General features: G+C 35.9%; 1 protein-coding gene across 1 annotated transcript in view; it reads left to right on the top strand.

The window, feature by feature from the left end:
* The window catches only part of esyt1b (extended synaptotagmin-like protein 1b), a 49089-nt gene that overhangs the window by 17394 nt on the left and 15097 nt on the right, over positions 1–16598 (top strand). Inside the window, exons 15-36 of the mRNA XM_083531398.1 lie at positions 564–650; positions 1542–1691; positions 1882–1986; positions 2063–2239; positions 2322–2407; positions 2493–2541; positions 4731–4820; positions 4908–5003; positions 6081–6152; positions 6412–6498; positions 8365–8511; positions 9580–9683; positions 9813–9984; positions 12002–12178; positions 12297–12379; positions 12532–12580; positions 13252–13341; positions 13428–13520; positions 14290–14361; positions 14438–14524; positions 14603–14749; positions 15197–15471. Coding sequence (XP_083387524.1) covers positions 564–650; positions 1542–1691; positions 1882–1986; positions 2063–2239; positions 2322–2407; positions 2493–2541; positions 4731–4820; positions 4908–5003; positions 6081–6152; positions 6412–6498; positions 8365–8511; positions 9580–9683; positions 9813–9984; positions 12002–12178; positions 12297–12379; positions 12532–12580; positions 13252–13341; positions 13428–13520; positions 14290–14361; positions 14438–14524; positions 14603–14749; positions 15197–15471 — 2495 coding nt within the window. The remainder of the gene's footprint in view (positions 1–563; positions 651–1541; positions 1692–1881; positions 1987–2062; positions 2240–2321; positions 2408–2492; positions 2542–4730; positions 4821–4907; positions 5004–6080; positions 6153–6411; positions 6499–8364; positions 8512–9579; positions 9684–9812; positions 9985–12001; positions 12179–12296; positions 12380–12531; positions 12581–13251; positions 13342–13427; positions 13521–14289; positions 14362–14437; positions 14525–14602; positions 14750–15196; positions 15472–16598) is intronic.

The following is a 16598-nucleotide window of genomic DNA, read 5'->3' as shown; positions in this document are numbered from 1 at the left end:
TTGTACTTTCCATTTTCTCCAACCTTTTCTTCATTAACTTTTGCATGTGGTGACAGACACATAAACTGTGCCTTTTTGGCTCCAGTGACAAGTTTGTTTATAACGAGAAGTATGTTATATAGTACTTTTTTAATTTATATTTTATTTTTATTATAACTTATTTTTATCACCACATTATCTGTGTAAAGCTGCTCAGAGACAATGTTCATTGTTAAAAAAGCGCTATACAAATAAAAATGAATAGAATTTAATTTAATTGAATACTTAGAAAAAAGCGTAAACAGCTTAATCAGGAAGGAATTCCTGAAGGGAATGAGACGAGCTGATATGTTTAGATATTGCTGTTGTCTCACCAAACCTCTTAATAATACTTACAATGATTTTTTTCTTATGAATACATAAACATAATGGCATGATCTTATGTCTTGTGTGGTATGATTTAAAAATGGAGCATATATCTGTTCAGCTTGCAGAGATAAAATTCTATTGATGTACTTGATTATTAGTATTCTTTTATTATAACTATCATTTGTACTCCATGCTACCCCCATGATTTTGTGTAGACCTGCTGGAACACGGTTAATCCTTTGTGGGAAGATGCCTTCACATTCTTCATCCAAGATCCACACAAACAGGAAATTAATATCCAGGTACGGAAATTTATTAAGGCATTGTTTAGCTGGAATAATGGTACAGTACAACAGTACAACACTAGCTCCATTTCTGTTTCTATAAACAAGATATCACAGACAACACTCTAAAACGGTATGCGTTAAAATTGTGTGTGTTTTATCCCCTGACCTCCTTTAGATGCCAAAAAAATCACAAGACTGTCATGTTCTTAAAACACAGTAAAATCCCTGTGTACTTCCTGTTGGTTTACTTATTTATTTAAAGAAAGCATTAGATCCAGAGGTTTGTGCAAGTATTTGGTTACTTGATATATCATAAATCATAGACTGGGATTAAATTGTTGTGTCAGCACAAAAGCACAGGATGAACAGTTTGAATTGAGAATGGAATATGTTGAATGGAATGAATTCATTAATGTTGCAAAATCATGTAACGAGTTCCAGGGTTTATTGGCGCAGCTGCAAATTGGAAGTAATGGAGTATGTTCTCACTGCAGCATGTACTATACTATGACACTCAGATTGTGTAAAAAAAAAAAAAAAAAAAAAAAAAGACAATAAAAGTAATTACTGCACTGGTTTGTAAAAACTTTTAAAATTGTTTTGTAAGAACAGACAAATGTGTACTAGTTTGCACCATAATTTAATAATAGACTGAATTTAAAATTGTTAACATGCCTGAATTTTTTTTTGGCTGCTATGAATGAAGTTATTGTAAATTGACAGTGGCTCAGTCAAGGTGATCAATTGAATTCTCAGTCCCACTGAGAATCTGTGGCATTATTGCATTGATTATTGCAGTCCATAAGCATCACCCAATCTCTTTACCAGTATTCCATTGAACAAATAAATGCTTCACATTATTAAAAATATTTTAACTTTTTATTTTCTTTTTCTATGTCCTGCCAGGTGAAAGATAATGATCGTATACAGCCTCTGGGCAGCCTGTCCATCCCAATCTCCTGCCTTCTTTCATGTTCTCAGCTCAACCTGGACCATTGGTTTGATCTGAATAATTCTGGCCCAGCCAGTCGTATTCACATCAACACTATTCTCAGGGTAATGTCATTTCTAAAAGTTTAAACTTTGCAACAAACAAATACAATATGCCCATCAGGATGTGCCTTAAAATTAATATGTAACCCTACTCTATTCAGATTTTTCCAGAAGTAGAAATCTTGATTTAAATTAAAAAAACATTAAAAAGTATTGTAATAATAAAACTGTGATTTTTTTAATTTTTTTATAGGTGCTCTGGATTGATGAAGCTGCTGTTTCCTCCTCCCTTCTCTCAAGCAGTCAGGCTTCCTCACGACCTCAGCATACCTCCACTGATGACAGTTTTGCCACTGAGGTAAACCAAAAGCTAAACATTTTTTGAACATGAAAAGCATTGTTTACTCTGTTTTACCGTTGATTCCATTCTATAGGGGGTGCTGCGTATTCATCTGGAGAAGGGACAGAATTTGATACCCAAGGACAACTTGATGGGGGGCATGGTGAAGGGCAAGAGTGACCCCTATGTCATCATCAATATTGGGGGTAGCACCTTTAAAAGTCGTGTGATCAAGGGAAACCTTAACCCCACCTGGAACGAGATGTATGAGGTAGTAATGCTGGGATTTTGTGAGTCTGCACAAAAAGTTATTTTCTGTTATTTTTCCTTAGTACATAATTTCCTGTTTTTAGGTGGTTTTGACTGATCTCCCTGGTCAAGACTTGTCATTAGAGATATTTGACTATGACATGGACATGAAAGATGACTTCATGGGCAGGTGATTTACTAAACAAACATAGCTGGGTTTCTGTTCTACTGTGTTCACCAACCATGTTAATGTGATATTTTTTTTTTACTTCCAGATTAAATATCAGTCTAAGTGACATTATTACATCCAGATATAGGGATGAGGTGAGTTTTTTATGACCAGCAAGCTAATGCTGAATGTAATATAAAGGTACACGTACAATTGTCTAACTGTAAAAATTTTTTTTGTAGTTTTAACAGTGAAAGAAAAATAGTGACGGTAAAATCCTGTAAATTATACAACAAAATTACTGTTTATTTACAGTTAAATACTGTTAATGTAAATACAAGTAAACTTATTACTTTTTGCATTATTGCTTTGTAAATCTATTCCCTACATTAGTTTACTAGTTTCTGTTGATAGAGTGAATGAAAACAAATGAGTGAATTCAAACACTGATGAACACCTGCTGTTAACAAGCAGATTCACTAAAGGAAAGAACAAGAATCAAAACTACATACAGTTACGGCATTAGATGAAATCAACTGAATTAAAACAGGATGATTAAACAACTACAAAAACAGAATTACCAGCTTCACTTATTATAGTTTGACTTTAAGACTTAACAGAGGTTTATATTTTATTGAAATTTGTTTTTGGACTTCACCATTTTTGAAATCAGTTGGGCTCTTGACCCGTGACTCTTTAATATTAGTTTTTCTCTGGCTGTTGTAATTGTGTTTGTAAAGCACATTTATTATGAAAAGAAAAGTCAAGAGAAATTGTAATTTGGTTGTTTTGGTTAACTATCGATGATGATATGATCATCATTTAATAATCTTATCTTTTATTTTTATGTGTGGTTTTTAAATAATTTATTTTTCTTTATAATGGTTACATGACTTCAAGGTAACCTGACAAACTATTAAGGCTTTTAAAAAGATTTTATGCACATAACCTTTAGAGCTCTAGCACCATTTAGATATCAAGAATAAGCACATGAAACCCAAGAATAGTGATTATTAACAAGCTTTCATGCCCCAATGTATTCTGGTTGCCAGAATAGTACAAAACTCCCAACATGGATTGCAGCACAAATAAATTATTTTAGCTGAATGTTCTTACTATTTTCTTTATTTTGTTTTATTTTGATGTTATTTGATGTATGACTTTTTACAGTGTTGTGTTGTGTTGTGTTGTTTAGCTATTATGTGCAACTTAAGCAAACACTGATCTCTATTATGGTGACTTCAAATTAAAGTTCACCTAAACACCTAAAATCTCAATTTTAATAAGTGAAGCTGGTAATGCTGTTTTGGGGGTTGTTTAATCATCCTCTGCTGAAATCCTGAGAGATTTAATGTTTTATTTTCAGTGGAGTTCATCTTTGGCTTTGGCTCTAAGTTGTGTTTCTCTGCTCTTGATTCTCTTTTATCAGTGATCCTGTTCACAGTTGTTCATCAAAGTTCAATCCTCATTTAAATAGTCACTTCATTGTCTTATTAACTTTATCACTGCTTTAGTGTTACTTCAACAATCTGTTGTGTGGACACACATAAGTGCTCTTTTAAAACTAAGGATTTTGCTGTGGGAATAAAGGGTGTAAATGTGTGAAATGAAAAAAACACTTTATGATATGTATTTTAACAGTGATATACTGTAAGTTTAAATTACAAAAGCAAACTGTAAAAAAATCCCAGAGATTTCTTACAACCCTGCTGCCATTAGTTTACCATAAACTCAAGAAAATACATTCTGAGTACTAAGATGCCCACATTATTTAAATTACAATATATTTGTTTATAAACAAATGGCCATTGGTTAATTTAGGTGCAGCCAGTTTCTGCAAATACAATGAGTTAACTTGAGTTGGCAGTATTTTACTATTAATTTACAGAAACGTTTATTACAATGTAAAGTACCAGTTTAACCTCAAATGAAGACACAATACATTTATTACATCGTAACAAAACGGAAATAATTTTTAACTAAGCTATATTCCTGTAAATGCCAAGGAGTCAAGTCAACAAATGTTGTGGTTAAATATAGTCAGTCTGTCTAAAGTTATCTAAACAGTGAATGGCAGGCTTTCATCAAGCTAAAGATAGCTACATGCCATAGCGACAGAGACATAAGCCTAACAAATTTAGTTTGAAATCTGACACCAGTTATTAAAAGACCAGCAAAGTTTTTGTGCTGCAGTTGTAAATGCAAATTACTCTCTTTTTTCTCTCTTTGCGTAAACGGATTTAAAATGTTACAACTTTACTGGACAAAAGGTGAACAAATTGCAGTTCAGAAAATCTTTTGTAAATTGACTAACTGACCATATTGACTCCTCTTTCTATCTCAGTTGTTTACTCTGAATGACGTGAAACATGGCCGTGTTCATCTTGTTCTGGAGTGGTTGAACAGTGTAACCCAGTCAGATAAACTGCAACAAGTATGAAGTATTTTCTTATTCCAACTTTGAATGCTAACATTATTTTAAAAGGAAATACTAAGATGCTTTAATTAATTCTCACTGCAGGTGTTACATTACCAGTCTAAGAGTTCGTACATGAACAAGGCAACACCTGCTGCGGCCCTGTTGTTTGTATATCTGGAGTCTGCCCATGAACTTCCAGTGAGTGTGGTACCATATCAATTCACTTATACTTATCATGTGGAACCAGTAAACTCGATTCAATCTAAATCAAAGCTTTTTCTCAGAATTGAAAAATTATGTGAATTGAATCTTGCTATTAAGTAACTATATTTAGTTAGGAACAATTATTTACTAAACATTGTTTTCATCTATAACTTTCCTCGTCCACTTTATCGTTTTCAATCGTTTCCCAAAAGTTGCTCATCCACACTGAAACGTATAAAAACGCTTACATTACATTCAGATTTATTCACTGTGGAGAATGTTTTAAAAAAAACCTACGTTTTCGTTGACAGAAAACTCTTAAACTTCATCTCAGTGTAGATAAAAGGCCAAAACAAAGAGAAGAAAAATCGAATTAGTGTGGACATGGCGTTAACTTGCTTTGAGAACATATTTGTCATATTTATTCAAATTGCTAGAATTTCATTCAGAAATTTCAAGTATTGCCAATTATTAATTTAAGTTTGTGATTTATTTTTATTTTAAGATGTGATTTATAATTAATTAATTATTTTAATAATAATTATTTATTGGCTATCACATATGAAACAGAACTAGGTCCCCTGGTGGTCTAGTGGTTAAGATGCAGCGCTCCCACCGCTGCGACCCGGGTTCGATTCCCGGTCAGGGAACCATCCCCAGCCACTCTTAGTGCCGGTCCCAAGCCCGGATAAATTGGGGAGGGTTGCGTTAGGAAGGGCATCCAGCGTAAAACATGTGCCAAATCAAACGTGCGGAGGATCCGCTGTGGCGACCCCTAACGGGAGAAGCCGAAAAGAAAGTACATATGAAACAAAACTGCATAAATTCTAAACATATGTAAATTGCACATAGGTAATAATGGTAAATTAATGGGTGGCTAGGAAAATAAGATGCACAAGATATCCTCAATATTATTAACCCTGAATACTGCAACTGTGTATTGATTCGCATATGTTTTGAAATCTGTTTTCTGGCCGTTTAGTTTATTGTGTCTAATTGCTGAACTAAACTTTAAATTAACAATATTTTAGACAACAATGAAAATGAACTTGATTATGTTTGTCTATGTAGTTAAAGAAGAGTGGCAAAGAGCCTAAGGTTGGTGCTGAACTTGTTCTAGGAAAGACCACACAGAGAACCACGGTGAGAATTTCACTTTTGCTATTTTATTCCTATAGAAATGGTTAATATTTTTCACATTTCCTAAATGTGGTTTATTATTTTGATCTGTATGGTCCTTGTACACATTACATGTAAGCTATCAATGGTTTTATTTGTTTACTGCTAAAATATTTATTATTTGATATAGTTCTGAACCTTATCTCATTGGCTTTTATTATTAAACAGCACAGCAATTTTGTGAATTTAATCCATTTATTCTCTGTTTTTGCTTTAATTAAAGGTGTGTGAACGTACCAGCTCACCCCAGTGGAATGAGGCCTTTAATTTTCTAGTTTATAATCCGAATGAAGATAACCTTATTGTGAAGGTATAAAAAAAATGTGTTTTAAAAGCCAGTTAAGAACATATTCTGTAGAACCTTTACTTCCTTTTTGGTAGTGTAACTGGGTGTTAATACAAAGTAATGTTTATCGGCAAAGTTAGAGCAATAAAGGATGGAGAGGGAAATGTGTTGACTAGTGAGGAGAGTGTGTTGAGAAGATGGAGGGAGTATTTGAGCAGCTGATGAATGAGGAAAATCAGAGAGAGAGAAGGTTGGAGGATGTGGAGTTGGTGAAGCAGGAAGTGGATAGGATTAGTAAGGAGGAAGTGAGAGCAGCGATTAAGAGGATGAAGAATGGAAAGTCGGTTGGACCAGATGACATACCGGTAGAAGCGTGGAGATGTTTAGGAGAGATGGCAGTGGAGTTTTTAACCAGATTGTTTAACAGGATTCTGGAATGGGAGAGGATGCCTGAGGAATGGAGAAGGAGTGTGCTGGTACCGATCTTTAAGCATAAGGGAGATGTGCAGACCTGCAGTAACTACAGGGGAATTAAGTTGATCAGTCACACCATGAAGTTATGGGAAAGAGTAGTGGAAGCCAGGCTGAGAGAAGTGGTGACCATCTGTGAGCAACAGTATGGTTTCATGCGGAGGAAGAGCACCACAGATGCTTTATTTGCTTTGAGGATGTTGATGGAGAAGTATAGAGAAGGACAGAAGGAGCTGCATTGTGTATTTGTGGATTTAGAGAAAGCGTACGACAGGGTGCCGAGAGAGGAGTTGTGGTATTGTATAAGGAAGTCAGGTGTGTCAGAGAAGTATGTGAGGGTGGTGCAGGACATGTATGAGGACAGTGTGACGGCAGTGAAGTGTGCAGTAGGTACGACAGACTGGTTCAGGGTGAAGGTTGGACTGCATCAAGGATCAGCCCTGAGCCCTTTCCTGTTTGCAGTGGTGATGGACAGGTTGACGGACGAGGTCAGACAGGAGTCTCCCTGGACTATGATGTTTGCAGATGATATTGTGATTTGTGGTGAGAGTAGAGAGCAGGTTGAGAAGAGCCTGGAGAGGTGGAGATATGCGCTGGAGAGAAGGGGAATGAAAGTCAGTAGGAGTAAGACAGAGTACATGTGTGTGAATGAGAGGGAGGGCAGTGGAGTGATGCGGTTGCAGGGAGAAGAGGTGGAGAAGGTGGAGGAGTTCAGGTACCTGGGGTCAACAGTGCAAAGTAATGGAGAGTGTGTTAGAGAAGTAAAGAAAAGAGTGCAGGCAGGGTGGAGTGGATGGAGAAGAGTGATAGGAGTGATTTGTGATAGTAGGGTATCTGCAAGAATGAAAGGGAAAGTTTATAGGACTGTGGTGAGACCTGCGATGTTGTATGGATTAGAGACAGTGGCATTTAGTAAAAGACAGGAGGTGGAGCTGGAGGTAGCAGAGCTGAAGATGTTAAGGTTTTCGTTGGGAGTGACGAGGATGGACAAGATTAGAAATGAGTTTATTAGAGGGACAGCACATGTAGGATGTTTTGGTGACAAGGTGAGGGAGGCGAGATTGAGATGGTCTGGACATGTGCAGAGAAGGGACATGAATTATATTGGTAGAAAAATGCTGAAGCTGGAGCCACCAGGTAGGAGGAAAAGAGGAAGGCCAAGGAGGAGGTTCATGGATGTGGTGAGGGAAGACATGCAGGTAGTTGGTGTGAAAGAGGCAGATGTAGAGGACAGGGTGGTATGGAGACGGATGATCCGCTGTGGCGACCCCTAATGGGAGTTGTTGTGGATTAATAATTGAGATTAAATAATGAATAGATTAATAATAAAAGATTCAATATTCTTTAGACTTTGCAATATTGAACATTTACCATGCATTGATCTGGACCAGTCATTGTTATGAAAAATTTTCTCTACAGCTGTCACACTGCTGGGACTTCTCTCTTGGCTCTGTGGTGATTCCAATAAGAGAGCTTCTCGACCAACCAAATATGCTGCTGGACCAGTGGTTAAATTTGGATGGAGCTTCACCTGAAAGTCAGATCCTACTGAAAGCACAGCTTAAGGTATAAATCACAGACCATATTATAAAACTAGTGAGTACTAGTTCATGCTGAACTTTAGTTTAGTAGCGTAATTCAAAGAGAAGGACCACCGTCTATTATATATATTGCACATATTTATGAAATATTATAAGAAATTTTTTTAACAGAAATGTTATTTTTGTAACAATGTCTACCATAACTTAAGAAATATAATATAAAGGAATTATAATATTACAAGCAATGAAAAATTATATTTAATAAATTCTAAAGACACAGGAAAAAACACGCTAAATAAAAGCAGTACACCAAAGCAATCCATGGCAGCAGCAAATTTCATGTAATATTCAAGTAATAGTGTTTGTAAGGTTTGTACATTTTCTTATTTAACCACTACCTAATGGAGTGTTCATTCATGAAAAAATAGAAACCTTTGTCACATTATTTGGGATAGCCAAACAGTGCCAACGGAGCATATAGAGATAAGGACTTTGCCCAAAAGTACAGTTTGGCAGGGCCAGGAATAGATTGTTGCCCATAAGGTTAAATGATAAGCCACCCATGCTTTATTATTATTATGAAAGTTTGTGTAGTGATGCAGAGCTTAAAAGTTTTTTTTTTTCATTCAACAACTGCCAAGCAGGTAGGGAGAAGGCTATTATGTGCTTGCTCCAAGGCATGTTAGCTCAGCCAAAACTCTAAATTTTTTATCACCACTTTTCCTATGCATGTACACACCTACACTTTACACATACGTACATTGCACAAGCTTCAACAAATCCACAACATTTTTTCCAAGCTGACAGTGACAAAGATTTGCCATGTTCAACAGCATTGCCATGTTCAACTTTGACCCCAGCAACATCTGAGGCTGGGTGTGCTAGATATCAGAAGCTGCTGACAGGCTCTAAAATAGGTGCATTAGCTAATATTAAAATAGTATCAGTCAAGGTTGTATTGAATTGTGCGGGGCAATAGACATAAAAAAGTGCACACTTAAACAGTGACAGTTTTAGCAGAATTAACGCTACCCTAGTAAAAAAATTTTACTAATAGACAAGATATTTTGTACTTTAATGTTTAATGTCTTAGATCCTGTGCCCCAAAGTGACAGAGAGTTCCACAGAGAACATAGAGACTGCTGTACCAAAGACCTCTGCCAAGGACAGCAAACCAGAGAAAGAACAAGATGTAAAGTAAGAATGAACACATAAACGCCCCACATGCACCGCCCTACATAAACACAGCAATACGTTAAATTTAAACTTGTTCTTCAGTTTATTTTAAGGTTTCATTCATAAAGTGTGTGTGTTTTTGATTTTAAGGCCAAGTGAGCTACTGGTTCCAATCACTATATCTTCCAGTGTAACATCTTCGGATGATAATGGGAAGGAGAAAGAAAAGGAGAAAAAGGAGAGTGAGAAACCTCTAGTGGACATAGTATCAGTTGAAGTTCGACCTCCACATACCAGCCCAGATCCCAATTTTGGAACTGAGGTGAGGAAAAATAGCAAAAAAATCTGGTCATTGTGCAGTGTTTTACACACGGATTAGTGGAGAGTACACAAACATAAGGTCTAGTGTCAAAAGGCAAGCGAAACTTTGCTGGTAAGTACATTTCCATATATAATGATATAAAAACCTGCCGTTCAGAATACATTTAGAGCAGTACAAATTTTTTAAATTATTCTGGAGGTAATTCATTCACATCAGCTGTCACTGGTTTTTAATGTTATGGCAAATTGGTTCATTTTTTAGGACCTTTCAACTGAACATTAATGTAGCTAAATGCAGTGGTGTACTATAATAAAGGAAATGTAATTTGTTACTCTACTTAAGTAGCTTTTTTGAGTATCTGTACTTTACCGAAGTATTTCTATTTGGAGAGACTTTTAATTTAACTTGATACATTTCAAAGGCAAATATATTTTATTTTAAATCAGTTGTTCCTTTTTATTTGTGAGTGGATAAATAACTGATCAAGCACACAGCAAACCACCAATCAGGGTAGTGCACACGTTCTGCTTTGAACTTGTTTTGATTGCCGCCTGGTGGCATCTACTTAACATGAAAATACAGTTCGGCATCAGTTCAACAGCAAGCAGAATATTTTAAGAGTAGTACATGACTAAAAAGACTCCTGACTCTAACTTGCCACAGCACCCATGGCCTTATTTGCATGATTTTTTTGCAGTAGCCAAAAAAAAAGCTTAATAGATATCATTCAGTGTTTGATTAATTAGTATCATTCTATTAATAGATTAGAATGTTATTAGTAATGAGTTCACATAAATTGAGTTGATAAAGCAAGAGCCGTGTGACAAAAAATATAATAGGACATTATAGCCATAATCAATCATAGTACATTGAACTTTTAGGTACATTTGAAGTCAAATGCTTTTGTAGTTTTACTCAAGTGAAATTTTAAGAACCAATTCAAATGGAAAGGAAGAAATATTTTACCTAGTCTATCTCTACTTTAACTCAAATTTATGGTTTGGGTACTTTGTCCACCACTGTCTAAATGATAATGTAGCAGCATATGCAGTGAATAAAACCGTGCAGATACAACTCATGAGCCTTAGCTAATGTTCACAACCAAAATCAGAATAGGGAAAACGTGAAGTCCGTGACTAATTGCTTGTGGGGTATTTCATAAAACATCAAATCTTCTGGGAATTTCACACATGATATTCTTTAAGATTTACACAGAATATTGGACATAAAAGTCTTTTGTGTTGGGGCTGTACAGGCTAAAACACTTTTTGATGAGAGAGATAAAGAGGAAAAAACACTACCTAACTTGAACAGACAAGTTATCTAAAGCACTCTTTGCACCTGGAATGCACGATACATAAAACTTTGAGGTTAATGTGCCACTACAGCAAAAGACCACATTTGGTTACATTCCTGTCAGTGAAGTAGAAAAGTCTGGGGCTGTATTGAGCACTGACTCACAGTCTGACTTTCTTTATAGGCCTGTAGACAGGAAAGAACCAAATTTGGGTGAGAACCCAATTTTTTAATGTTTCGTGCACGCTGAGATGCTTTTCTCCTCAACATGATTCCAGCTGTTTTCCTCTGATCTCTATTGTTTATTCGCATTTTGTGTAAACCTTGAAATTGTTGTGTCAGACTTTCCCAAGAGATTCTGAAATACAAAAATTAGCCTGTGTGGTACCAGGAACAATGCCACAGTTAAAGTCACAGAGATCACGTTTTGATGTTTGACGTGAACTTTAAATTATACTTTTGGCTTGTATTTGTAGGAGTTTGTATGTTGTGTGTAAAGGTGTGTTTGTACAGGTGTTCTTAATTAAAGTAAATGTATATGAAATTGTGTAGGAGTGTATTAAATTTAGCTATTACAAAGTGAGTGAATGTATGTACACATTGTGACAATGTAAGATCACTTTCTATTAATGACTAACGATGCTGTTTAAACTCCATGCATTGGTCTGCTTACAGGTGATTTATTAATTAGAGAAAACTCTTTTTTATTTGTATTGTATAGGGTGTAATGCGTATCCACCTGCTGGAAGCGCAAAATTTGATTGCGAAAGACAATCTTATGGGGGGAATGGTGAAGGGTAAAAGTGATCCCTATGTTAAGATCAACATTGGAAACAACACTTTTAAGAGTCATGTCATCAAGGAGAATCTTAACCCTACCTGGAATGAGATGTATGAGGTAAGCCTGTAAGACTGTTTTCTGGATATTAGACAACTATACAACTTAAAAGATTTTGATATACTGGTAAAAGGAGTAATGAGATTAAGTCTAAGATGATTCCCAATGATTCTTGCAGCTGGTTTTGACTCCTGAGTCAGCTTCACAAGTCAGCATAGAGGTGTTTGATAAGGACTTAGATAAAGATGACTTTTTAGGAAGGTATGTATACTACAACAAACATGTACAGAAAACTTTTTCTATTACAGGGCTGCAATGTTGTATGTTTACATCTCTCAAATGGCAACATAAATCCTTATCTGCAAATATAACAGTAATTTATTTGTTTGTGAAATATTATTTTTTTCCAACAGATTTCATATCAGCTTGAGTGAAATCATTCAGGCTCAATACATTGACCAGGTCAGTCTTTGGCAGTACTAAGGCTGTAAATCCTTATTTAGTTTTGTTTTAAGAACACAGATTAAGTAATATGCAGTGGTTGTAAACGCTCTACACAATTCTGTTAAAATTGCAGGTTTTTGTGATGTAAATATGAGACCAAGATAAGTCATGTCAGGTCAAATAAAAAGAAAAATATTCCTGTTCTATAAGTATGCACAGCCCTTAGCTAATACTTTGTTGCAGCACATATTGTTTGTACAACAACACTGTCTTTTGGGGAGGAACCTACTAACTTGGAATACCTTAGCATATGGCATTTAACATTTTTTTTTATCATTCTATTGACACTGATATTTACCAGGATTTAGATCTGAATTACTGACTGGCCCATTTCATAAGACTGATAATGTTCAAAAGCTATTCCTTCATTGACTTAGTTTTGTGTAAAATGTTGTTATTGTGAAAATACTTCTTTGTCTTCGGGTTTTGCTGTCAAAATAACTATCCATGGTCTTAAATAGGGACCCAGTATCACCTATGGAGAAGCAGTCTTGTAGCTTGCTGGCTCTGCCATGAGAATGCAGAATGACAAATTTTTCTGTGATAGGAAGTGTACTCAGACAGTTTTCAGTACATCTGGGATCAAGCAAAGTCTGTGGTTGTGTATAAATTTTTTCTTGTTTTTTTAGTGGTTTACTCTGGAGGATGTAAAACATGGACGCCTTCATCTGGTTCTGGAGTGGCTCCCCACAATAACAGAGTCAGATAAACTACAAAAGGTACTACTGTATTTAAAAGTATAATTTACATAGAATTGTATCAAAGTGTTTTACTGAACAGTTCAAATGAATTAAAATTATTTTAGGCACTGCGGTTACAATCCATCTCCTACGAGAACAAAGCCTCACCTGCTGCAGCCTTGCTGTTTATTCTTATTGAGAAAGCTCATGCACTGCCAGTGAGTTGAACACACACACACACACACAAAAACACACACACACACACACACACACACACACACACACACACACACACACACACACACACACACACACACACACACACACATATTAACTGTAGTCTTAGATACCATACATACTGTACATTAACTCAAATTGAATAAAGGTGATTAGAATTACAAAGATGTTTGCTCAATTTAAGCCATATGCATCTATGTATATACATATATTTTCATATATTTTATATAGTTTATACTTTTTAATTTATTTACCGTCTTTTGGTTTTATTTTTTTTAATCCATAATTCCATTCCTTTTTAAGCTTGAATGCCGGACAGACGTAAAAAGCATTTCACCGCATGTCATACTCTGTATGTATGTGTATGTGACAAATAAAACTTGATTTGATTTGATTTATATAAGCATACCCTGTATTACATAATCATACCCTGTATCCATAAACATACCCTGTATATACAATTTTTCCTATTTTTCCTATATATATATATATATATATATATATATATATATATATATATATATATATATATATATATATATATATATATTATATTTTACATAGTTTATTGTTTTTATTTATCTGCCTTCTTTTTTTCCTTGTTTTATTTCTTCCCCCCATCCTATTCCCTCATGCCGGACAGTCGTACAAAGCATTTCACTGCATGTCGTACTCTGTATGTATGTGTATGTGACAAATAAAATTTAATTTGATTTGATTTGATTTGAATTTAAAAATGTCTGTGTGTAGATGGTGAAGGGTGGGAAGGAGCCTAAGGCTGGAGCAGAGCTTAATGTTAGTGGAACATCTTACAAAACCAAGGTAGGTCTTAATTCATTTTTAAGTATTGATTGTTTCTGTTAATTTTATATTTTAATTAACTTCTCTATTTGCAAAGTTGTGTGATCGCTCAACCTCTCCTCATTGGGGTGAGAAGTTCCACTTTCTGATTCATGATCCCAGAGAAGACATTCTTATTATTACGGTAATATGGATTTTTTTTAGATGTTTGATTGGGGGCAATAAATATCAAGCATTTCTAAAATAAAATCTCCTTCCTTAGCTCTCCAGTGGTTGGGATCAGCCACTGGGCACCCTGGTTCTACCAGTGAAAGAGCTTCTGTTACAACAAGAGATGCTGCTAGACCAGTGGCACAATTTAGATGGTGCTGCACCTGAAAGCCAAATTCTACTGAGAGCACAACTTAAGGTATAATTTGGAAATTATACTCTGCTAGTGTTTTTTTCTTATGAATTAATGTTACAGAGTAGATAGTAGGCATGGAGCCTGAAACAAAGATGACAATAAAATGGTAACACAGTGGGTAGTGGGTAACACAGCCTTTCAACTGCAGGGATCCAGGTTCTGTCCTGATCTCTGGTTACTTTTTGCAGAGCTTCATTTTATGTTCTGTTGCCCTGTTTTCATGTGGGTTTTGTGGGTCAAGGATCTCCACTTTCTTCTCTTCTCTCAACTTATATCTTTTTAGAACAGGCTGAGAAAAATTGTTCCCTGATGTTCATGGCTACAGTGGCATTTCATCCAGGGTTTATTACGTATTTCTCAATGTCCTATGTATGCTTCTCAGTTTACTACACATTGAGGTATTAGTTGTGTATATTCGTTGAATGTAGAACATTTTATTTTGGGTTTCAGATTTTGGCCTCAAAGTTTGACAGAAAAGTTGAAAAACCTACCGAAAAAACTACTGAAAAACATCCTGAAAAGTCTATTGAAAAGCCAGTGGAAGAACCTGTCGGAAAACCAGCTGAAGAGTCTGCAGAACAGACTACTAAAAAGTCAACAGAAAAGTCCGTTGGTGAAAACAGTTCTACTGGTGGGCAAAGTGGAGGGAGAACACCAATCAATGCTGAGCAGACAACACCCAATAAAGAAGACCAAAGAAAACAAGAGACCAAGTCAACACCAAGGTATGTTTTAGAGCTTATATGGCACCCTCTGGAATTATTAGCAAAATAGCTTGTTCATTTAAATCAAATAAATGTGACAAATATGAATCAGAAAGGAGAAATACTTGCAGTGTGTATATATATATATATATATTAGGCTGTCAGTCGATTAAAATATTTTGTCATGAGTGTCATGATTAATTATTAAAATATTTGAAATATATATAAAGTGAGGAAAATAAGTATTTGAACACCCTGCTATTTTGCAAGTTCTTCCACTTAGAAATCATGGAGGGGTCTGAAATTGTCATCGTAGGTGCATGTCCACTGTGAGAGACATAATCTAAAAAAAAAAAAAATCCAGAAATCACAATGTATGATTTTTTAACTATTTATTTGTATGATACAGCTGCAAATAAGTATTTGAACACCTGAGAAAGTCAATGTTAATATTTGGTACAGTAGCCTTTGTTTGCAATTACAGAGGTCAAACGTGTCCTGTAGTTTTTCACCAGGTTTGCACACACTGCAGGAGGGATTTTGGCCCACTCCTCCACACAGATCATCTCTAGATCAGTCAGGTTTCTGGCCCGTCGCTGAGAAATACGGAGTTTGAGCTCCCTCCAAAGATTCTCTATTGGGTTTAGATCTGGAGACTGGCTAGGCCACACCAGAACCTTGATATGCTTCTTACAGAGCCACTCCTTGGTTATCCTGGCTGGGTGCTTCGGGTCATAGTCATGTTGGAAGACCCAGCCTCGACCCATCTTCAATGCTCCAACTGAGGGAAGGAGGTCGTTCCCCAAAATCTCGCAATACATGGCCCCGGTCATCCTCTCCTTAATACAGTGCAGTCGCCCTGTCCCATGTGCAGAAAAACACCCCCAAAGCATGATTCTACCACCCCCATGCTTCACAGTAGGGATGGTGTTCTTGGGATGGTACTCATCATTCTTCTTCCTCCAAACATGTTTAGTGGAATTATAAACCAAAAGTTCTATTTTGGTCTAATCTGACCACATGACTTTCTCCCATGACTCCTCTGGATCATCCAAATGGTCATTGGCAAACTTAAGACGTGCCTGGACATGTGCTGGTTTAAGCAGGGGAACCTTTTTTGCCATGCATGATTTCAAACCATGACATCT

This window comes from Silurus aristotelis (assembly GCF_946808225.1).
Source record: "Silurus aristotelis genome assembly, chromosome: 2".
NCBI classification, from domain to species: domain Eukaryota; kingdom Metazoa; phylum Chordata; class Actinopteri; order Siluriformes; family Siluridae; genus Silurus; species Silurus aristotelis.
This window is presented reverse-complemented; position numbering and strand designations above follow the sequence as displayed.